The sequence below is a fragment of the Phoca vitulina genome, unplaced genomic scaffold (assembly GCF_004348235.1).
Source record: "Phoca vitulina isolate PV1807 unplaced genomic scaffold, GSC_HSeal_1.0 scaffold21, whole genome shotgun sequence".
NCBI classification, from domain to species: Eukaryota; Metazoa; Chordata; class Mammalia; order Carnivora; family Phocidae; genus Phoca; species Phoca vitulina.
This window is the reverse complement of record NW_022589724.1, coordinates 6,866,274-6,890,910: the sequence shown is the minus strand read 5'-3', so window position 1 is coordinate 6,890,910 and position 24,637 is coordinate 6,866,274. Positions and strand designations below refer to the sequence as shown.

The 24,637-nt window shown below is 46.6% G+C and overlaps 1 protein-coding gene across 4 annotated transcripts in view; it reads left to right on the top strand.

Moving 5' to 3' along the window:
• ABCA1 (ATP binding cassette subfamily A member 1) overlaps window positions 1–24,637 on the top strand; it is a 123,817-nt gene that overhangs the window by 30,946 nt on the left and 68,234 nt on the right. For all 4 annotated transcript variants that reach the window (XM_032419052.1, XM_032419051.1, XM_032419054.1 and 1 more), the window contains exons 4-7: window positions 2,217–2,358; window positions 3,704–3,822; window positions 20,497–20,618; window positions 22,623–22,799. In XM_032419052.1, the coding sequence (XP_032274943.1) occupies window positions 2,217–2,358; window positions 3,704–3,822; window positions 20,497–20,618; window positions 22,623–22,799 (560 nt within the window). The remainder of the gene's footprint in view (window positions 1–2,216; window positions 2,359–3,703; window positions 3,823–20,496; window positions 20,619–22,622; window positions 22,800–24,637) is intronic.

Sequence of the window (24,637 nt, the reverse complement as noted above, 5' to 3'; positions counted from 1 at the left end):
GTTTGATCGAGAGCCATCAAGGTCCTAATCACTTCCCTGGGCTGTGGAGGTCCATTACGATATTTGATTGTCGTCCTGTATACCAAATGCCAAGTACCCTATACTGCCTTTTTTTTTTTTTTTTTTTTTTGGCAAATCGGGTGGGACCTCTAGGGAAGGGTCTTTGTTTTACTCCCCAGGGATTAGCTTGAAATAACTTCCCCTCCACTGCCCAGTGCTGCTTGGACCAACACCACCCTATTTTGGCTGCCAGTATCTTCAGGAGGTTAAAGAGAATCCCTTGATTCTTCGAGTATTTGGTTGGGTTACATAAACTTTTCCCTGCATGAGGAGCAGCTGACCTAGGCAAGGGACCTTGTTTGGTTTTCCTTGAACTATTAACAGGGAGATAAGGAGGTTTACTGAGTAAACGTTCAACAGGCCAGAGTCCCTGCAGAGGGTGGCCACAGTGATCAGATCTTGTTACATCCTTGCTTTGGAGGTTGCCTCTCTGGTTGGACTATGACAGAAGAAAAAGAAAAAAGGGACCCCAATATTAGAAATGCAGAGGGTAGCAATTTCTGGCTGTAGCTTACCATCTGGGGAGACTCTGTTAGCATATCTGCACGAAAAGAGTAAGATGAATGAAACGGGATTCCTGCTCTGGAGGAAGGTCGTAGCTGTGGGGTGGGAGGAGTATTTCTGGCTGGACAGTGGTGGAATGAGTCCTGTCGTAGGCTCACACCAGAGTGCTGCAACAGTCCTGACAGGCTGGCTCTCCGGGCCTTTGCCCTGGGCCAGGCTCTCTTCTACCTGCTTTGTCTGTAAGAACTCACGCACTACTCACTGCAGCTCTGTGGAGTCCACTGTATTTCTGTCACCGTTTTACACCCGAGGAAACTGACGTAGGGGTTGGGTAACTTGGCCGAAGTTGCTACTTAGCAAGTTGCGGGGACTGGATACGATCCCCGTAGGTCTGACCCCAACCCCTGTAAAGCTGCGCAGCCCTTGGTCACTTAGAGCCATTGTCTTTAGTGGTTGTTAACTCTCTTAGGGTCACAGGTGACCCTGAGAATATGATGAAAGCTGGAGCCATGGCCTTTCTGTCCAAAGGAATTCACACATGCTTGGTCCTTCGGCTAAAAGCCCCTGGTCCCGGGGCACATTTATCTTGATCCTCATCAGTGGCCCCTGTGGCTGCCTACTACAACCAAGGTGTGCCTCTGGCACCGAGGACCCGCCCAAGGACCCCCAAACCTGCTGTTTGTCAGCAGCTCCTCCGTAACGAAGGGAAAGGAGAGTGAGGAGGTGACCTATGGGATGGGGCTCGTAGTTTGGATGAGCGACAGAACAACACTGACAACAAAGGCAGCTTCACGGATGACATCTGACCCCAAGTTAGTGTGTTTATTACGTGCCTTTGAGGAGCTTATGAGCTGGCAGAGGAAGAGAAACTAACATGTTTGGCCAACAAAGGACAGTACCCGAGGGGACTGAGAAGAGATTGAGCACAAGGGAAGCCTCAGATATAAGGGAAGGAACATGGATTGGGATCACAGAAATGTGGGTTCCACTCCCAGTCCTGCCCACTGACTCCTTCAGCATTTTTTTTTTTTTTTTAAGATTTTATTTCTTTATTTGAGAGAGAGAGAATGAGTGGAGGGGAGGGACAGAGGGAGAGGGACAAGCAGACTCCCAGCTGAGCAGGGAGCCCGACGCGGGGCTCGATCCCAGGATCCCGGGATCATGACCTGAGCTGAAGGCAGACACTTCACTGACTGAGCCACCCAGGCGCCCCTCCTTGAGCATTCTCCACCTGCCACTTCATCTTGCTGTGGTCTCCTTAGAGAATGAAGGAATTGGATCAGGCCATTCCCAGAGCCCTCCATGTCTCTGGCAGGTGAGGCAGGCGGTGGAAGGTGAAGTAAGGGTCGTCAGGCACTTTCTGTGTGTGATCTACTCTGCCCCTGTCATCACTTCCCCATGGCTGAGGTCATGAACCCCCATCTACAGATGATGCAGGGAGATTAAGAACTACCGTCTGATGCCAAGTTTCCAGCTCAGGCTGGGATTAGTCCAGAGGTGGCAGGTGTCTGGGGTGTGAGGGATGGGACACACACATTTGGGATGGAGCAGTGTACGGGTGGAAGCAAAAGAGATAGAGGTTCCTGTCGAGTCCCCAAAATTGCCTCAGAGAGTTAATGTGTCTCTTTTTTTTTTTCTTCTTGATTTCATAGGCCACTTTCCAAACAAAGCCATGCCCTCTGCAGGAACGCTTCCTTGGGTTCAGGGGATTATCTGTAATGCCAATAACCCCTGTTTCCGTTATCCGACTCCTGGTGAGGCCCCTGGGGTTCTTGGAAACTTTAACAAATCCATGTAAGTACTATATCGGGTTTTCTTTCCAAACTTGTCAGTTAATACTCTTCCTTCCCTTCTCAAGCTCTGGAGAATTTTGAATGGTTGAACTTGAGTGAGGTTGTTTTTGTAAAGGTTTGAAGAACAAGGGCACGGAGAATTGCTGCCAGGATTTAAGACTATGGGATCTTACTTTGGTGCATTTTAGGAGTAACAATATGTAGCTCTACGACAATAAGGGTCCTGTGGTTGGGGGCCATTCTTCCAAAAACTGGTCAGTAAGTAGGGCAGGGGAGACACAGCGTGTCAGCTCTGTGCATTCATTAGCCTACTCACTCAGCAACATTTCCTGTGCATTTGAAGCGGCTGGTCTAGGTGCTAGGGGAGGTGGTACAGAGATATGCACAGGAGGGAGCCTGCCCGCAAGGAGCTCACTGCCTGGGCTGGGCGCGTTTGGTCCTTTGCTCCCAGACTCACTCTGACTCTGTCACTGCCCTGTCATACTGCGGTGTCCCAATGTCTGCAGGTCTCTCTCTTCCCCGGTGTGAGTTCCCCAAGGGCCAGGATGTGGCTTCCTTTGCTTTTGTCTTCCTGGCTCCTGGCTTCAATACTGGACATAAATATGGACTTAGTAAGTGTTTGCTGAATGAGCCATTGAAGATTCTTGGAATGCACAGAACCGTGGCATGAGTTCGAGTGGACAAAGGACTGTAGGAGATGTATCAGGACAGTTCCGAGGAAGCTGCTGCCAGGCCAGACGGGACAACATCATAACGTCCGTGGACCTTAGGCTTTGTAGCTTTCAGGGACCTCCTCGCACGCAGAAATATTAAAAATTTTATTTGATAAACTGTGTTAGTGTAAAGATGACTATAATCTAGGTTGGATTCATTATCCTATATATTCATCCTGAATTTCTGAATTTCATTTTTTTTAATTCTGATTTTAAAAGACATTAAAAATTTTTGTGGAGCCCTAAGAGCATCCTGGGCCCTAGGCACTGTGCTTCTGTGTCTCATGGATAAGTTGGTCCTGGATGTGTGTGTGTGTGTGTGTGTGGGTGGGTGGGTGGGTGGGTGTGAGGGCTTCCTGGAGAGGAGGCACATGGGCTGGGCCTTGAAGGGTGGTACGATTTGGTTGTGTGGACACCCGGGAAGAGCATTCAGGGCAGGGATGGCGGGTGGACGGGACAGAGCCTAGACTATCGCTGCTGCGGGCTGTGGCGAGCAGTGGGAGTGGACCAGGGCTGGCCCGTGGAACACCTGGCAGCCAGGCGGGGCCATGTTTTCCTGGCAGGTACTTTCTTCAAGCCAGAGAGGCAGCTGGTCTAACCAGGGCTTTTCTTCTTTTCTTGCACCCCCTGCAGCGTGTCTCGCCTGTTCTCAGATGCTCAGCGGCTTCTTCTCTATAGCCAGAAAGACACCAGCGTGAAGGACATACACCAAGTGCTGAGGACGTTGCAGCAGATAGAGCGTTCCAGTCCAGGTAAGCAGACGCCTTCTGTGCATTGGTTCATGATTGGAAACCGGCCTACACGGGGTGGGACGGCAGCCCAGGTGGCCTGCTACTTGTTCCTTTAGCACTTTCCTGGGGAGCTTTCCTCCTCAGTGGCTGGCCTGTGTGGCCTCTCTGCAGGTGTTGGAGAAGAAACTGGGAAGACAGTGAATGTGCTGGCCTCCTCCGGGGAGACAGAAGAAAAATCACCAGAGAGGAATGGCACAGGCCCCGCGTTGGGACAGTTGGGGGGGTGCGGGTTGCTGCCAACTCCATTTTTTTTTTTTTTTGGAGTTGCCCGTATGGTTGCCTCGAATGGGCCGATTTATAGACGGGATGATTATGTGCACATAAGAGCAATTTAAGTTGCAACTTGATATGGATAGGTGAAAGTTCTAAAAGGGAAATGCAGCTCATCTTCCGCCTAGTCATTTGATTTCGTCTGATGGGCGCTTGACGTCTGATCTTTTAAAAGTGAAGTCTTCATCTCTGATCTGGTAAGTGCCCGGGGAACTTCTTGCCGGCCACAGGAAGTGTCTGCGGAGCAGGCACGGGCTGCAGAAGTCATGGAGCAGCCTGCCAGGCAGTGGCCTACCAGGGGACAGTCTCCCGGGTGCAGGCAGTCACGGTGTGCCTGGTCTGTAGAGAATTTAAAAGCAGTAATGAAGCCGACTAAGAGTGGGTCTGCTTTTTGTCATCACCACGTACCGGTGGTTCTAAACAATGTCAGTCATAAATTACTCCCCCTCACGGGCCAACTGCTGCCACCGCCCCTCCAGGAAAGTACCTTTTACTCGGTTTGGTGTTTTAGGAGGGATGGGGAGGGTCAGCTTCTGCTGAAAAGCCTCCCGGTTTGTGACCCACTTGGCAAAAGAAGTGGTGTGAAGTGCTAGAGTTTCCACCAGACTTGGAGCATTTTCTTGGGAAGACAGAATGGCCCTTTCCCCCGGCAAGAGAAGATGCAGTGAGCAGCGTGGGGCCCGATGGCCCGGGCAGTCGTGTGCAGGTGGCAGGAAGCAGGGGTCGCTTCCCTTCGAAGAGCGGCGTGGCCGTGCGTGGGCTCCTGGGTCAGCTGCGACGAGCTCCTGGCTGGACCACTCTGGGCTGCCCGGCTGGGCCCTCTGGGTGCTCTTTCCTTGCCCTGTAGGCCCCTGACCTTGCACATGCATCTCTGTCCCATCGTAGGACCCAGAGGTCGCAGCCACCAATCAAAGTCTCCGTCCTTTCTCATCTGCTGGAGGCCCCTGCCTGGCAGACCAGAGGCAGAGCTGGGGTTATTTCTCCTACTACAGAGACTCAGTGTGGCCCATAGGAAAGAGTGCTAGGGTATATTACTTTGTAGCTTTGTGACTTTGTGAATAAGTCATTTAGGCCCCTTGAGGCTATTCTTCTCATCTGTGGAATGGGGACAATAGGAGAACCTATCTGGTAGGATTGTCGTGAGGAATAGATGAGATAACACACGTAATTGCTTAAAAACAGCCCCTGACACAGAGGAAGTACTTAGTGAATATGAGCTGTGATTATTTTGAAGTGGTAACATCTTAGCTAAACCATTTAACCTCTCTGAGCCTTAATTTCTTCAGCTGTAAAATAATAGGTAACTTGCAACATAAAATGTCAGACCTGACACAGTGTCTGACGCATAATAGATGTTCAATAAATGGGAGGCACTCTAATTCTTAGGTGTCAGTGAGGCATTTCTGAGCACCTGGCCTTGCTCTTCTGCCTCTCAACTTCATGGCTGGGGAAACAGACTAACGGATGGGGCTGAGTTTTAGATCTTAGTGGGAGCTTCCTTAGACACAGGACCATTTTTCTTCTTTGAGCAACTGGAGACATAAGGTAGGGTGGAGAAGAGAAGACAAACCTGTGTCCAAAAAACTTTCTCTGCAAAGCTCTGAAGAGAGGATCTCCTCTGATTTTGATTATATTATAGCAATGCTTATTACTCATCTCTCCATTCACCCAGTCCGTTCCCTTGTCTACCCTGCAGCTCCTTCTAGATCGGTCCCACCTTTCTTTGCCTGTCTTGCATCACTAAGCCAGGCCTTGGACTGGAGGGAAATGCTCAGAAATGTTGCTTCTTCTAGGCAAAATGAGTCACTTTTTGCCAAATTTGAATAGCACTCTAGATTTCAGAAAGAATCCAAGGCTGGGGTATGTCAGTGTAGATCCTGACCTAGAGACCTGTGTTTATCTGCACCGACAGCCCTACTCATGGTATGATGATGGGCTTAGCCCTCTTATACCATCACTGTCAGGATTGGAAGGATCCTTGCCCTCATCAACCTTCTCTACTACACACCCACTTCCTATGATGAGACCTACCTCTCACATGGCAGCCCATTTTGGGGAGTAATAGCTCTAATTAGCAGAACATACTCACTACCCTGCTATACCTTCCAGTCGATGAGGCTAATTCGATTTCCCTTGAAATATTTAAAGACAGCTCTTGTGGTTTTTTTTCCCCCTTTCTTCCTAAAGTCTTTGATTTTTCTAGGCTAAATGTCCTCCGTTCCTCTTCTGGAATATTTTTTCCTCCCTGATTTCTGCCTCTCCTCTGGTTGTGTTTCAGTGTGTTTATGTCTTCCTTGAAGTTTTTTTTTTTTTTTTTTTTAATTACGTTACGTTAATCACCATACTGTCTTCCTTGAAGTTTATCAGAAATTGCAACGGTATTCCAGCATGGAGTAGAAGGGGATTTTTGTCTCCCGTGTTGTGAGCACTCTATTTCTGTTAATGCAATATGAGATTGCATGGGACTTTTTGGCATCCACGTCACACTGTTGACTTCTACTCTGCATGCAGTCAACCAATATTGCAGTCTTTTAAATACACAGTATTGCAAGTTACTTGTTCTCCATTTCTTAATCACGCTGTTGGCCAAAAGGGAAAACATCTATTTCCTTTCTATTTTACATTTTTAAACTCCCTATGTCATTTTGTCCTACCCAAACCATTTTAGATTCTGATTTTGCCATGTGTATATTTGCTGCTTCTTACTGTTTGCTGTCACGTAGGAATTTGATAACTAGCTCTCTTTGTTCTCATCCAAGTCATTAATGACTGTGGCCTAAGGCTGGAGGTTTTGATCTCACAAGTTTTACCATATGGACAGAAAACAAAAATGTATTTTTTGTACATTAAGTAATATACCCCACTGGAGACTAATAACCCCTTTGGACTACTACTACTCAGGCTCTTACAGATTCACCAGCCTATGGCGTCATCAGTGCCGGGCCCCTGGCCTGTGATCTAGTTGGAAGACTTGTTATTTCCTTCAACTTAGATTCATTAGACTATCCACAGATAATTTGTGGATATGGGGGGTCTGTACTCAGATACTATCTTCTAATCCCATGGCTTCCTGGACTGGAGCATCATTTTATTTCTATTTATTGGATGAGACCTTAGAGGTCTTTTAGTTCATTTATAGATAAAGGGGTTGACTCATTCAGTCATTCAACCAATATTTATTGAACTTAATACGTGCCAACAAGTGTTCTAGGTGCTGGGACACAAAGGTGTACAAAACAAAATGTCCCAGGTTCATATGGAACTTCTATTCTAGAAAATAACCTGATCCAGAAGGGGGAGGGACTTTTCCAAGTTTGCACCGCCACCAGAAGGTTATTCTAGGAATGGAGGACAGCTAAATGTTGCTTCATGAAATTCTCTTTCTACAGTGCTGTCTTATGCTGTTCTAGGAATCCTTCAACTGAGAAGGCCTCTAGTTTTAAGAATTAAATCACAGACAAGTCTAATTATTCTTGAAACCATCCTAATGAGAAACCCACGTAGGAAGCCTTACAGAGGGGCCTTGCCCTATTTTCTCATCACTGGAACTCTTTGGACATTTTATTATTTTCTTCCAAAATCTATAACCACATAGGTTGAGCAGAGGTTAAATTAATGTTTGGGAGTCCATGTGAGAAGCATTCCTTCTTCATAAGTCCCTATCGTGACTGCAACACAGCAGAAATACAAAAATTGCACAAATTCTCAGGAACTGTAGAAAGAGTGACAGGTTTCGATTCTGTCTCTGAGATGCAGACTGGCAAGGATGAGTGTTTCTCTGAGTGAGTTTGATGTAGTATCTGAGATTATTTCAAGCAGTATACAGACTACAACTTTTAATTTTAACTCCTATCAAATTGTAACTTCATGGGTGGTATTGCTTAGGAGGATGTTAAATAGAAAACGTGAAGTTACAGAATACATTTTTGTTTTCTGTCCATATGGTAAAACTTGTGAGAGCAGTTTGTAAATGATGGAAAATTGGAATATGCTGGTATAAGAGAAAGAATTTGGGGCTTTGTGTTGAGGTTTGTTTTGGGAACAAATTCAGGCTCTACCCCTCATTATCTGTGAACCTTGAGCATGTTTAGATTATCTTTGACCCTCAGTTTACCTAGAAAATAGAGATTACCCAAGGGTCATTGAACATTAGCTCAGATGACATCTGTGGGGATGGCTAATAGTGGGGGCACAGCACATAGTTGACACATAATAAATCTGAGTTGGCTCATCTCCCCTTCTGTTCCTGGCTGACTGTTTGGTTTTACCAATTTGTTCAACCTCTCTGGGCCTTGACTTTCCTTGCCTTGAAATTGGGACTTTGGCAAAACGACCTGAAAATGTTTAATCTTGGAAACTTGGTCAGTACTTGGAAGGGGGGGATCACCTGGGACTAACCAGTGATGTGGGCTATCCCCCAGACTGTGGTTCTTGAAGGCAGGACGGGGCCTTGTTCACGGCTCTCCCCCAAGCATTAGCAGGCACATGGTAAGCAATCGGGGGATCTTTGTGGAATAAAAATGAGAGAAAATACCTGCCCTTTCTCCCTCACAGAATATTTTAAGGGTCAAGTGAAAGTGCTTTGAAAGGTATAAAATCCCAGCACATGTAATTTTCTAGTCGATTCCCTCGTGTGAACCCAAATCAACCAGGCTAAATAATAATGACAAAAGTTCTTCATATAGTCTCGGCTTGCTTTCTTCCACAAGGTTCACCTTCCAGAACGTTACAGGTGCTGCCATGAACCTGGAGGCCGGAAGTAGATTAACTGAGAAGCTAAAGAAGGTTCACTCTCCTCGGCCCCTTTGAAGGCCCTGGTAGAGATCTTACCTATCAGAAAGTGTCAAAAGCAGGATTTTTAAAAAAATACTCTTTTTCATAAAGAGAGACTCCTAAATTGTGTCAGCCTCAGGCCTCACAGACCTGCAACTGCTCTTGCCAGAGGCCCTGGGGAGACAGGAAGAAGTGCCATCTTCCTTAGCCTCCCTCTTGGCCCTTCCCCCCAGGCTCTGCCACCACACCAGCCCCCCTGCCCCTCTCTGGTGAATCCGGCAGGTTCAGATGGGGTGACTAGCCGACTGGCCAGAGCCAAGGCCTCCCCAGTGGGCCTGGTGTCACTCAGATCAGGACTGAGCTAGAGAAGATGTCCCTTTGCTTTCTGCTTTGTCTTTTCTACTTGTTTTCTTTTCAGCTATTTAAACGTATCGGTTAGTGCTCCCCACCAGGCTCTTTAGCTGGCTTCCTGCTGAACATTTCTTCTCAAACATCCACTTTACCCCAATGCCTCGTTCCTTCCCCAAATCCTGGAGTTTCCACTGCAGACTCTCATCTCTAAATGGCACCATGGGGCCCAGGCTCCTCTTGAGTTTATGCCAAGCGCGGTCAGCACTTCCTGCTTGGCTAGAAGTTGGGAAATGCACATCGTGGGGCTGAGGCTTCTTGCCTTCCTGGTTGGGCCATCCTCAAATCCCCTATAAGAAGTTCCCAACTCCCCCACTATCCCTCATTTTCATAGTTAGTTAGGCTCTTGTCCACTGCTGTATCCCATGGCTGCTCCCTCAGCCACACCATTGCTTATGCTGCTCTGGGACAATTCCTATGCTTGTGGAGGTGCTGTGGAAGTTCTGTGTCTTTATCAGCTCTGACCTGGCCCAGTGGATAGGGTTACGGGGGCGTTCTTTGGTGTGGCTGGATGCCAGATCCCCAGTCTCTCCCATGTAAGGGACTCAGCAACTTCCATCCTTAGCCAAGATCTTAGCTCTCCAGGTGTCAGGCCCTGTCCCAAATTACAGCCACCCTAATCCTTTTTAATGGAAGCTGAGTGGGTGTTCTGTGGGACTTCAGAAGATCATCTTCTGGACCTGCTGAATCAGGCCAGGCCAGGTAGGTGGGACAGTTGAGAGATGGCTTTCAAGCTATATAAGTAGGACTGGCAAGTTACACATATCTGTAGATGCCATGTACCCAACCATCCACGTGAATGGCACTCCCCCTGAGAATTACGCTCCCTGAAGTTGGGTAGTGCGTGGCCTACGTGGCTCTTTGCTGTGGCCTGGAGGACCTATCCCAGCACCTCCCAGTGAGGACTAGGGTTACAACTGGCCCCCCCACTGCACCTGGTCCAGGGGCTTTGGAAATGCCTTCAGTCCGGGATATAGAGCCCTCTGAAGCTTATGAGAACTTTTCTAGGAAAGAACAAGGAAGAACTTTGGGCATTTTGTCACTGGGCTAGAGATGTCACTTTGAAAGACATGCCACATCATGGAGATCGAGGGTTGGAAGGCGGCAGGTGTGGAGGAGAGATCTAGGGCAGCTCTGTGTGCATCCCCACATCCTGACCTGGGTCTGGAGCTTCTCCGTCCCTTCAGCTACATTTGTATGTCAGTGGTATAGCTGCCATTTTCTGAATGTTCATGGAACAAATCTGGTTGGTTTGGCCTTTCTGATGTGGCTCTGTAAGACTTCTGTGAAGTAAGTCCTCGGGGTTATGCTGGATTTTACTCAGGGAAAAGGGTCCTAACTTTCTGACTGTTGGATTTACTGGTAATACTGCGAACTCACTATGTGGACCTTTGATTCTGTTCTGATCTTTGAAAGCCAAGCAGACCTGATCCTTCGAGGGCAGGGCAGGCGTTGGTGACAGGGCAAGGTGGCAGGGAGTTGAGCAAACATCCAGTAAACATCCACTGAGCAGTATAATTTAGCGCTAAGAGAACACTTGGCAGCCTTGGTTCAAATCCTGGCTTTTCTGCTTCTCACCTATGTGACCTTGGATAATTCCATAACATCTCTGTTTCTAGTTTCCTCAAAATGGAGATACCAATGAGCTAATACGGGTAAAGCATTCAGTGCAGTGCTTGGCCTGTAAGAGGCACCAGGCTTGTACTTTAGTTCACTGCATACCATGTGAGATAGGGGATTTTGTTCCTTTTTATGCACAAGAAGGAGCTGAAGTTCAGAGAGGCTAAGTAACTTGCCTAAAGCAGCATAGCTGGTAAAGGGAGGAAGAAGGCTGGAACTTCAGTCTTTTATACTCTGCTGTTACTCCATCCTAAAGAGAGCAGCCCAGGGTAGCCAGAAACTTCCCCAAGGTCACTGGATAATGGAGTATGGATGGCTGGCATCAGCAAAGAGACAAGAGGGCTTCTGGGAGAAATACCAGACTTCCTTCACTTCCCAGCTTCATTGGGGAACAGATGTGGGTGGAACGTTCCCCAAGGCCTGTCTAGAAAGAACATCCTGTGACTCACAACCATTTCTCCTTCCCTGCCTGAACCCCTTCTTTCCATTATGGACAGCCACCAAAGTTGAGGCCGCAGCCCCAAACTTTGTTTTCTGTCCTTGTGGGCCCCCTGTGAGTCATCTTTTGGGGAGATCTGATGACATATATGTCAGCATTATATCATCAGACTGGAAATTTCTTGAAATCTTTGCGTGACTGCAGTTCACGTTCTGCATGCACTTGTTGAAAGCTCTGATCTAGGGCCTGGAGTTTCATATTTTCAAACTTTTCAACCTACCATGAGGAAGTTTTCCCAGACCTGTCACAGCCAGGCTGTGTCCTGGAGCCCAGGCCGCTGGTTTCCATCCAGGGTAGGGGTCTGGCCCCAGCTAGGCTGTAATCAGGTAGATGCAGTGCTGCACAGGTATGTTGAAATATTACTTGAACTAAACTGAATCAAAGGTCAACTTTACCCAGACGAGAATAGAAAACACAGGGCGCCTGGGTGGCTCAGTCGTTAAGTGTCTGCCTTCGGCTCAGGTCATGATCCCAGGGTCCTGGAATCGAGCCCCGCATCGGGCTCCCTGCTCGGCGGGAAGCCTGCTTCTCCCTCTCCCACTCCCCCTGCTTGTGCTCTCTCTCTCGCTGTGTCTCTCTCCGTCAAATAAATAAATAAAACCTTTAAAAAAAAAAAAGAATAGAAAACACAATTACACTCAATTACCGGACAGCATGTACCCCACAACAGTAGACTGCCTTTAAAAAAGTTGGGTTGTTAACATCAAAAACAGTGTTTCAAGAACAGTGTTTCATGTGTCTTCGCTTTTCCAAAGATTTATTTACCCCGTGGGTGGCAAAGAACAGTTTGGGAGTCCAGTGTGTTTCTAGCTGAAAGCCTCCCATCTCTTGCCCTCTCATCACTGTTGCGTTGAGGCACAAAAGACAATCTTGGAGTGACACTTCATTGAACAGATGAAGTTGCAGCAAGTAATGATGCTATTTTACATTTTGATATATTGTTACATTGAAGGCTTACAGTGGCATTAGCGGGTTGATATTATCTCCATTTTATTGACGAGGAAACAGGCTCAAAAAGCTCAAAACAGGCTATGTCTGTTGCCTAGGGTCACAGAATAAAGCTGTAAATTGAATCTGGGTCTGTTTGACCCCGAGGCTTAGCTTTTTTCCACCACATCATGCTGCCATGTTGCCTTATTCCAATACCAGGAAGCATGGGTGGCATCATCCATCTTTTGATGCCAAAAATGTGATAAAGTGATTTTAAAGAGTGAAATGATTCATTGAATTCCCCATAAAGTAGAAAGAGCCAAAGCTTTTTAGCCAGAGCTGATTAAATTCGCATTTACCACTTGCTTGCTCTGTGACCTTGAGCAGGGTATTAACCCCTCTGGGTCTGTTTCCACATTTGAAAAATGGGACTCCGACATTTCTCGTAAGCTTGTTTTAGGCATTCTAGAAAAAGAGTACATATAACGAGTCTGATGCTCTGTAAATGCTTAATCACCTTCCTCTGCCCACAAATCACTCCTTTGTCCCTATCTTGATACATTTTGTTTTGAAAGTAAAGGAAAACTAAGTTATTTATACATTATATATATTAACAGTTATTCCTTTAGTTCAGCCCTGGAAAGAATCCCTTTTCAGCCCCTACCTCATCTTAAACTCCTCTTCCTTCCCTCTCCTGTGTTCCTAGAGCTCTTGAGGTCCTGGGGCTAGTTCCACTCCCACACTGCTGGTGTTAGGTGTGTCTGGTTGCGTTTTCAGTTGGAGACCAGCTCATCAGTGAGGATTGATGCCTCAAACTCTCTTCTTTCTTCCCAGCTCTTTTTTTTTTTTTTTTTTTAAAGATTTTATTTATTTTTGACAGAGAGAGACAGCGAGAGCAGGAACACAAGCAGGGGGAGTGGGAGAGGGAGAAGCAGGCTTCCCGCGGAGCAGGGAGCCCGATGCGGGGCTCGATCCCAGGACCCTGGGACCATGACCTGAGCCGAAGGCAGACGCTTAACGACTGAGCCACCCAGGCGCCCCTCTTCCCAGCTCTTTTTTGCTCTGCCCTTTCTCTCTGATACAGTCTTTCCTGTTCTGGACTCTGTGCTTCTTCATACTTTTGGCCTCTTTCCTTCTCCTTGTTCTTTGCCTTTTCCAGGCATGTGCTCGCACCTTCCCACCTCCCTGGCCTTCACAAAGCATTCTCCATGAACAGTGCTTTCAGCTCTTTCCTTGCTTTGTCTAATGCTGGCTCCTCATCTCTTCCTCTCTTTCTCTTCAGGTCCAGAATTCATGTGGGCCAGCGTGACCTCTATTACTTTTCATCTCTTGTTACCTTCATTTCCTGCTGGGCTTCCGGAGCCAGCCGGACTGCCTGTCACCCTGACTGCATCGGGAGTGCTCCTGGCCAGTGTGAACCCATCACCCTTTCCCCCTGGGGCCACTGTCTCCACTCATTCTTTGGGGACCTGGTTGCCATGCAGGTTCTCATCAGCTGACATCAGTCCTCATTCCAGCAGCAACCAACGCCCACCTTGCCCACTTCTCAGTAAGACATGGGTCTGCTACTGTAGATGTCTAGGTGAAGTGGAAAGTAGGTGTCACTCTCCACCCCCTGATTTTAACGATGACTGATTGTGGAGTTGCAGACAGGGCTGGAGGCTCACAGGTCTGCCTACCTCATCCCTCTCCATCTCCCCTTGGCAAGGACAGGGATCATGTCTTCAGATAGCATCTCGTTTGTTACAGGCTCCTACCTTCAAGGAGCACGGAGAAATATTGTTCCTTTGAACCATAGTACTAGTGTTTTGGGTTCAGTAGCCATTCTGTAGTTTATTGAATTAATGCAAGCTAACCCTATGTGTTTCATAAGCTTAGAGTACTTCCGTTGGTCTCAGGAGAAGACTCTGGCTTCCCTGGTACTTGCCACAAAGGGTTCAGGGAGCATAACCCTAAATATTCTGGTTTCTCTTGGGACCACTATACATAATTGTCATCTATGAGTTTATCAACATTTGTTTTGAACTTGTTTAAAATAACCCAGACTCCTAGTAAAGGTAAACGTCCATTTCTAGAAAACTGGAGGCTCGGAGAGCGTAGTAATCTCTCCAAGGCCACATGACTGGAAAATTCTGAAACTGAGGTTTGAACCAGGGTAGCCAGACTCCAGAACCTGAGACTGGTTATGCCTACATATCCCCTCAGCAAGCCCTCACTGTAGTAAAGAAATCCAAGCTATTCTTGCAGAAGAAAGTAGAGCCCTAACATCAGGAAAAAAAAGAAAAACCCTAACAACAAAAAACACCTGAGTGTGTGTGTTACCAGCCCTTTCGTAGCAGAGAAATGTTTTAAGGTTTTGTTTGTACGGCCGGACCAGCTTCAGCTGAGTAAAGCCAGGAGTTAGAATCCAGCCTGGTCCCCTCCAGGCCATTGCCCATTTGACAGGGTGAGGGCAGGGAGACCCTCTTGGGGTCCTTTTTAGAAGACTGTCTGGGCCTTGGATGGACGTGCTCGCTTTCTACTAGTCTTTTTTTTCTCCTTTGCCTTCTCCACCCACTTCTCAAGCAGCTGATTGCTGTGGTTCCTTTTCACGTTGAACAAAAGAGACTACAGGGATCTTGAAACTCGAGCTGGGGACTGGAGGGTACTGACCGAGAGTAACCCCAGCCGGCTCTGTGGAGGGCTTCCCTCCTCCGCCTTCCTGCTGGCCCTCCCTCCTCCCCGCTGGCCCTCCCCCTCCTTCCTCGTCCTCCGCTGGGCGGGAGAGGAGCGGAAGCCACGTTAAGTGGCCGAGAAAGCATCCTGCCTGGTGCGGGGCCTCTCCTGTGGCCGCTGTGGAAGTCTTTCCTTAGCTTGGTCAGTGAGGCCTGGCCCAGAGGATTGGCAAGAGACTGAGGAATCTGCCCTGTTCTTCCTCAGCCCACAGACACACGTTTCACTTGTTTTGTTCTTTAGACTCCAAGATCCTGAATTGGGGTTTTTTTTGGCTTTTGTTTTTTTTCTTCTTTCCTTTGCCCTACCTTTCTACATCCAAAGCAAAGCGTTCGGGAAATGGAGAGGCCACCGTCTGCTCCTCCAGACGCAACCGAGGAGGCTGAGTTCATGGGTGGAGTATTTTGGTCCATATTGGAGAGATTGCCCCAGGAACGCTCGCTTGGCCTTTTGCTGGATAGTGAGTCTGAGTCTTCTCCGTGGGCAGCGGGGACTCACATTGAATTTAGCGACCAGTCCAGCTCCGTGATAAGCACGTACACCCTGTCAGTTACCTGTGTAAACTGTCGAGGCCCATCAGCTCTTTCCTTCTGAAAGAGTACTTTCCCAGTCTTGATCTTGGTTTTCACAACAACTTGTGAACGGTATTAGCTCCATTTTAGGTCCAAGGAAACCGAAGCCCAGAGAGATTAAGAAAAGGGGAAAAGCAAGGTTCCTGGCTCCACACTTCGGACTAAGAGCAAAGCCAGGACTTGAATTCGGATCTTCTGGTGCTTCCTCTGTAGCAGGCACTGCTGTGCTTTGAAATGACAAAGTCCAGGCACTTTTTTTTTTTTTAAGATTTATTTTAGAATGTGAGCAGGGGGAGCAGAGGGAGAGAGAGATCTCAAGCAGACTCCATGCTGAGCACGGAGCCCGACACGGGGCTCCATCTCACGACCCTGAGATAATGACCTGAGCTGAAACCGAGAGTCAGATGCTTAACCAACTGAGCCCCCAGACGCCCCTCAAGGCACTTCTCTTCTTCTGGCAAAAAGATGTGTACCCAGACAACTGTAGCTCCATCCGTGTGCTGCTTGAGGGAAACAGAGGAAGTTATTAGAGCACAAGGACAGCCACCTAACCCATCTTGAGGGTGGGAAAGTCCAGGCAGGCTTCCTGGAGGAGATGACTCATGGGCCAAGTCATTAAAAAAAAAGGGTAGGAATTAGCTAGGCCAAAGGGAAGAAGGGCCGTTTCAGACATCTGACCTTCTCTATATTCTTGGCTTCTCCACTCATTTTCCTGCCAGCTACATAATGGAGAAAACAGAGACCAGAGGTACCAAGCCACCTCACTCTGGCCCCCATTATACTCCTTTCTCCTCCCTATCCCACTCTACTCCCCAAATCTTAGGATTTGAAGAATCTTCTCTATGTTTATCTGCTTGTTGATTTATTTATTCATTGAAAAACACTTACGGGCACCTAGAATGTACCCAGCGCTACATCTACACGGTGTCCTGGCCCTGCCATGATGAGAGACCCCCCCAGCCACAACCTCAAGAGAATTTTGGCCGTCTGTCCTTTTCCAGAATTTGGCTTCAGCCTGACTCTCCTCCCTCCCCCCAAGCACTTACAGAGAAGCCTCATCTTGGTCACTTGCATGACCTGTCTTCCTCATTCCTCCTTCTGCTTTATTGACGTTTCTTCATCTCCCTTATCAGCCTCGAAAGTTCCTTGAGGGCAAGAACTGTGTCCTTACCTTCTCATTACACTTCATTTCGGTACATTGGTAAAGTTAAGTGAAAGGAACCCTTCTCGATAATCACAAAATTATTACCATTTATGGAGCATATACCATGAGCCAGTTGTTCACTATTCATGCAGGTGGGGATATTGTTATCCTTGCCTCTTAGGTGAGAAAAGTTGGTCTCAGGAAGGCAAAATGCGTTTCTCAAAGCTGCAGTCAATAAACAGCAGAGTCTGACATCAGAGTTAGGTTTTTCTGGCCCCACATCCCTGATTTTTGTACCACTCCACTGTTTCTCAAACTCAGCTACAGTCGCCTGGGGCGTTGTATAAAATTCTGACACCTGGGTGTCAGCTCCGAAAGTTCTGATTCGATGCTGGGGCTTGTAGCCTGGGCATTGGGGTTGTTGTAACACTACCTATTCGAGTGTCATCCTAGCCAAGGTTGAGAAGCGGTGCACTGCCCCACATTGCCTTTCTCCGTCCGTGCGGGCTCTAGCGGTTGGCGGGGGTGGTGGTGTGGGAACCTAGGTCCACATGTGTACTACGCATGTGACCAGAATGGGCTTCTTTGTAGCCGGGGATCTTTGGCCCGCCCTGCTGCTCCCCCACCCAGCGACCTCTCCACCCTGTGCACGTGCACTGCCCAGGGTTGTTGACTATTGAATCGGCCTCTTGGTTCTTCTGTCTCTTCCAGGGGACTTACTGATAGGCGGTTTGAGTTTGATCACATCCAGCTGTTCTCATCCTCAGAGCCTGTTGACATAACAGAAGAGTCTTATAAACACACCGAGCCTACTGGCTGGTCTCAAGAGTGTTGCTCATGACCTCGACCCATTGCAAGCGCAGCCTGGGTCAGCCCCCCACACTTCAGCAGTCGTGCTCTGGCGTGAAGAGGCTGTTGTGAAGTTCCCTAGCACAGTGTCCACGTTCAGCTCTGGCTTTTCACACTTGGGAGGAATTTGTGGTCCATATGGTCAAGGAGGGTCAACTCATGTGTGTATCCTGTTCGATCCGGGGCTCAAGAGACGTCTTTATTTTACCCCTTATTTTACAAAGCAAGGCAGTGGAGATACAGCTTGGGTGAAATGTCCTGGCGGATGAATGGATACAGAGCCCAGCTTTTCTGACCCCCATTGTGGTGGTTTTCCCATTGTTCCACAATGGTCAGTGTCAGGCTTCGATTGAAGCCACTAGCTTTCCTACCTTCCTTCTTGGAAGCTACGGTTGGGGTAAACACCTGGATGTTACTTTGTGTCCCTGGGAATATAATATAGGGATCCTGTTTGCTCCTGGGGTGTAGCCCGGGAGTTGTCCTGATATCTCTGGGCCCTTCTTGGACCTACTCAACTGAAAGAAAATCTGTGATAGTGCTGAGATACTTCTCAAATCTTCCCAGCCCTAATCTCACCTCCTAGTATTTATGATCTAGCCATCATTCTTTGTAATGACCAGTAATTCTTTGCAAGGCTTTGATCTGGGCACAGGGATACAGAGATAAAACACATATCCTGGGGGCACCTGGCTGGTTCAGTTGGTAGAGCAGGTGGCTCTTGATCTTGGGATTGTGAGTTCAAGCCCCAGGTTGGGGGTAGATCTTGCTCAAAAAACCCCCCACACACATATTCTCTATCCTAGGGGCATAGTCTAGTGGAGAGAATATGCAAATAAAAAAACATTCCTTAAAGTATGGTCCTTGCATTGGGAGCACAAGGAATGCTTATTAAAATGTAGATTCTTAAGCCCCACTCTTCATCCGCTATTTCAGAATCTCTGGGAATTGGGCCCAAGAAACTGCATTTTAGTGTGCTCCCTAAGTGAATCTTAGGTGCTCTGAGGTTTGGCAACTATAGGAGTGAGCCTTGCAGTAAGAGTATAGTGTCCTATATGATGGGGAGCACCAGGCTGGCGTTCGTCTGCAGGAGGACCTCTTCTGAGGAGGGACACCTAACTGGGCAAGGAACAGCTTCTGGAAGGTGTCATGAGGAATAACCAGGTGTTAGCATGTCAGGTGTAACCAGTCATTTCTCTAGATATGTGAATCATGCTTGATTTATCCTTTCTATAGCTCTAAATTATTCAAGTTTGCTTAAGAACATACCTGGATCGGGCAGCAAAGATGAGAGTCTGGTTGGGTGTTTGTGACTTCCTTCTGCTTTATCTCTGCATATGAGCCCCCTTCGCTCCCAGGATTAACTCCTGTCCTCTTCTAAGCCTCACACTAGCCCTGTTTCAGATCAAACTTCTATTTCGCATCAGTTAAATGATTGGGTTTGCAAGGTTTGCCCCCTAGAGGTCTGTTAGTGCCTGGGCCTGTGGGCTGCAGTCGGCGAATGAGCATTGCCTAGGCACGTGGTCATGGTGAGCTGGTTTTCTCTTTATTGAAAGAAGTTGGGTTATTAAGAGGGTGGGGCAGAAGGAGCAGTGGACGGTCAAATGAAATAGGACAGGGAAAACGGTAGCATTTCAGAGTCAGGGGGCCCCCACCCAACATCTGGTAAGAAATCTCTCATTTTGGAGATAAAGAAGCTGAGGTTCAGAAAGATGATATGAAATGCCCAAATGACACCACCAGGCACAGCATCCAACTCCGGGGACTAAAATTCTGGATTTCTGGTCAGTGCTTTTTCTGCTTCACTACACTGGAATGTACCTAGAGGCTTTATTATTAAAGGGATTCTTTATGAAACCCTGCAGCAATCCAGTCATTTAGTAGGGTTGATTTTTAAATATACGCTTTTGTTTTCTTACAGTCTAGCAGACCTGGGTTTTGGAGCTCTGTCTCATGTGTTCCAGGGTTGGAATTAAAATGAGATCACATCTGTGAGAGTGCTTTGATAGGTGTAATGCTCTCCCCCAAGTGGTTCTCCAAGTGCGGGGCCCAGACCAGCAGCAGCTGCATCACCTGGGAGCTCGTTGGAAATGTGAATTCTCTGGCCTCGTCCCAGGCTGGCTGAATCAGAAACTTTGGGGGTGGAGACTGGAAATCTGTTTTCTTTTTTTTTTTTTTAATTTATTTGTTTGACAGAGAGAGACACAGCGAGAGAGGGAACACAAGCAGGGGGAGTGGGAGAGGGAGAAGCAGGCTTCCTGCAAAGCAGGGAGCCCGATGCGGGGCTCGATCCCAGGACCCTGGGATCATGACCTGAGCCGAAGGCAGACGCTTAATGACTGAGCCATCCAGGTGCCCCCTGGAAATCTGTTTTTAACAAGCCTTCAGGTGATTCTGTTGTCCACTCAAGTTTGAGAACCACTGTTCTGCGTCAAGAGGAGATCAGCCTCCTGGGGCCTGTGGGACTAAGGCTTTAAATATCTCCGATTTGTAGCTGAGGTGGCATTTGGGAGACAGGACTAGTGGGGTTAGGTTCACAAATCTCAGATGGGATGGGTGAGATCACTTAAAAGGTTTGGCTTTTTCCTCGAAAATAAGGAAAGGCTGTGTGTGAGCGTGTCACACTGAGTCTAGGAGCACACTTGGAGTTTGGTTCTATCTTCAGAAAGCATTCTTTTCATCTCTCCTGTAAGGCAGAGCTCCCTGAACATCATTTCTCTGTATGCTTCAGCCAGAAGCCTGTGGTTATCAGTTGGTTTAAAACTAGGCCATTAATATTAAGATGTTTTTCTCCACCTCCCATCGTCCTTTTTTTTTTTTTTTAACTTATTATATGAAAATAAGATACTATTTCTCTGCAGGCTTGAAGCTTCAGGATTTCCTAGTGGACAATGAAACCTTCTCTGGATTCCTGACTTACAACCTTTCTCTGCCAAGGCTTACTGTGGACAAAATGCTGGGAGCCGATGTCAGTCTCCACAAGGTAAGCTGCGGAGGTTCAGCTTCCTCGGTGGGGCTGATGGCAGGTACATTGTTTAAGAGTGCCTGGAAAGAAATGAATAAACCCCTATCTTGGTGCTGAAGGAGGTTATTAGCTCAGGTTCAGCGTTACCCATTTTTACTTCTCTCTCAGGTTGGCATTGCCAAACCATCCAGAGAGTGGAATGTGCAACCTGGCACATGGGCCAGCTGGTTGAAATAAAACTGATTTCCTGCCTGTCACCTGGCATTTGTGGATAACTTCCCCCTAAAAGGGGGTCGGGGGGATGAATTTAAGATGAATTAAACATTTTTAAAAAATGTTCACAGTTCTGAGACCATAGCCAGAGTTGAGGATTATTGAACAGAGCAGCTGTCTATAAAATCTAAGACAGGAGATTTTAAAACTTAATGCTTCCTTTAAAGATGGATAAGAAAAATAAATAAGGAGAAAACCAGGAAGTAATATTAGTGTTTATATAGAATTTTAATCTTAGATTCTTAGAAAACTTCCTTTGGCATAATTAGATCTCCTAGAGCTCCTGTGCAGTGAGCAGCAGACCCGGGTTGTATGGTTATCGATTTTCAGGGAAGCTTCCCAAGTTTATTCTTTGGCAGAAGGGGCCCTGCTTCTTTACCCTGTCTCACATCTACACACTACAATAAGCAGTAGTGGAAATGTTTATGCCCGAAAGTAAGATCTCTGCTTTACATGATGTAGAATTTTTAAAATTAGAAAAATGTGCTTACCGTTTGTCCTTATGAAACTAGGAAAATATGCCTTGTGTTTACCAGTTGTATGGTTGGGAGATGGGCCAAAGGCAGCAGGCTTATGAAAACAGTTGCGTTTAGCACAATTTCCATTCCCCCCTGCCAATTTCTTATCTGTCGCATCAGATCAGTTTAAAATAAGGGGCACCCTGAGTGTGGAGGTGGTCCTTGCATGGTATTAGGGTCTCTCTGTAACCAGTGCTCTCAAACCCAGATACCGAAGGTAGGCTGACAGCAAGGACTACTTGGAGAAAGGGGCAAGACGGAAGGGCACTTGCATGTCTGGTAGGTGAGAACTTCGTGGAAGCCATGGCAGGCTGAGGGCTCTGCAATGTTAGAAAGCTCCGTAGGCCTGGAGAGGCTTTCGGTCCATCACTCACGCTAGGCTGTACTGCAGACAGGTCAAGCTGCACTAATTTAACTAGCGGGGGAGGTAATAATGGGATAGTACAGAATCTGCATCATTCATTCATTCCACAGATATTTACTGTCAGTAATGTTTCAGCGTTATCCCACAAAGTGAGCAAGAAAAGCAAGCCCCTCTTGCTGAATTTGCTGTCTCATGGATAGTAAGGACCGTCTATGAAGAAGTACAGTTTATTGAGGCCCAGGAAAGTTAATTAAGTATACAAAATATGGCCAAGGAAAGGCTCTCTCTGGGTTTGCTATAATGAGTGCATAAGAATGACTTAGAATTGGCCTTCAAAGAGGCCTTTTCATAAGAGGCTTGGCTTTCTGGTACTCTGCTTGGGGGCAAATAAAATGAAGAGTTCCAGATTTCTGAAATTGCTTCAACGTAGTTTTCTGCATCCATGAAATATCTATACCTGTAAGTAAATAGTATGAATGCTTTTTTTTTTCATAATTCAGCCCAACCCCAGTTTAACGTAAGTTCCAAAATAATGAGAATGTTTTTCTCTAATAAAATAATAAAAATGGTTTCAGAAGTTTAGACTTTCAATTCCTATTTCCTGAATCGTGTCCCACTTTTGAGAAAAAGCGTTGGACTCTGGATTTCCCTTCACAAGGACAAGAGTGTGGGAGATGATGAGTCAAAGACAATATTCAGACTTTAAGTTTCCTGTTAGACTGTGCCTTGTTATGTTCTGAAGGTCGGTAAAGAGATCTGATGCATTGGACTATTGCGACGGTGTCCATTCTTCAAAGCTGTACTGACCCAACTTTGCATCTTTGTAACCTGGTTTTGCTTGTCTCTCTTTGCATGAAATGCTTCCAGGTATTTTTGCAAGGCTACCAGTTACATTTGACCAATCTGTGCAGTGGATCCAAATTACAGGAGGTGATTCAACTTGGTGAACTAGAAGTTTCCACGCTTTGCAGCTTGCCAAGGGAGAAACTGGATGCCGCTGAGCAAGTGCTTCGTTCCAACATGGACATCCTGAAGCCGATCCTGGTGAGTAGGCTTGCCGTGTGGAGAAGCTTCAAGCACTTATGCTTTTGGAATGTGAACATTTTCCCTGGACAACATAACTTTGTTTTTTGTAGAAACATAGGGCTGGCCGGGAGTTTGAGTGGTAATTTAGCTCAGTGGTATCCTGTTCTTTCAAACCTTTGGGCTTTTTCCCAAAGGGTAAAAGGGAGAAGAATGAGTTGGGTATAGCTCTGAGTCTAAGCCTAACGTCCTCTGTGCTTGTTTCAGAGAAGACCTGTTTTTTATGTTTTTTTTTTTTTTTTTTAATATATTGTCCACATTTGAGAGTATTAGGGTTCATTTGAAGAAGGAGTTCCCCAGATTAAAAAAAAAAGTCTCAAAATCATTTCTGGGAAGATGGATATCCATTCTTGAAAGCATCTCAGCAAGGAGACACTGTAAGCCGTCATGGTGGGAAAACCTTGGAACTGGATGGGAGCACACACAATAATTAGATTAATCCTTGACAAAATTGCATTTACAGAAAAAAAATTGCAACAAAGTCTGATCAGCCTGGGAATCAATAGTTCAGAGAAGCGATCCCAGAATATGTGTGTTCATTCTTAAAGAATGTGGATGAACTTGGTCATCAGAGGGTTGGGTATAGTTCCGGAACGGGTGTATTTCTTTGGATTTTCTGGGAGTTCTGGTGACATACCTCTCCAACAACATCATTTAGCATCTGGTGTTCTGGCCTCCTACTCACCAGATAGCACTCTGATTTGTTAGTAGGTTCTCTTAAAACCAGGGAAAGAGCCTTGGAAGAAGGATGTGCCTGGAAAGAGATATTCCTCATTATAATAAAAAGAAATCAGAATCCTCTAGGGCTTTGTGTAGCATGATTTCTTTCTAGAGAGATCCGTTATCCCAGGGGTACTAAGAAGGTCCAGTTTCTGGACGCAGTGCCCGGATCACACCCTAGAAAGTGACCTTGGAAACATCTCCTGCGGTTTATACACTAGTGACCATCAAGAAGTTCCTGTATCCTACTTGACTCTCTGATGGTGCAGGCTTCTGCCCGAGATGAAGGTAGTAGGAAAACTGTGTGAGTTCTTGGGATTTTGGTTGATGGTGAACCAGTCAGTATAAAGGGCTTAGGCCTAATGCTTAAGATCTATTTTTGTTTTATTCCAGAAGTAGTAAAATAGTAAAAAAAATACTGAGTTGCTTTGTTCAGTGGTCTGTGATTCTATTGGTTAATATTTCTGTAGTATAATTTCAAATAAGATATATATTTCTGAATTGGGATGATGTTTGCAGTTCCAGAAAACTGGTCCAAGTGGCTGCCTAAGCTCATTGGTGTAGACATATGTAGCCTGTTGGCATTTTTTGGGTTGTGTGACATAGAGGGCCAAAGGTTATTAGAAATGGTAGACCATTTCCTTGTACCGTTTTAGCTATTTTGCTCTATTTCACTACAAGACAAAAATGTTCACCCTTTCAGCTAGAATGATGCAAATTTTGGAAATATGGGTGCTTTTAGAAGACAAAATAATTTATATTGGTGCCCATTCATTGTTTCATTCCTGTTTAATGATTAAACACTTACTGTGTGCACAACCCAGAAAATCCCTCCACTCACATAATGTCTGGATTCCACTCCAAGTAGAATGACAGTATGGCCTTCATGATCTGACAGTCAGCAGCTTAGGTTTCAACCTAATAATCATCCCCTCCCTGGTTGGGAGGGTTAGCATGATAGGGTACGTGGAAATGCACTATCAAAACTGTCAGCTACATTGCAGTCCGTCCTGTTGTTGTGGTGGTCCCTTGTAGATCAGTTGGTTCTTGGCTGGGTATTAAGGTGGCTACCATATGCT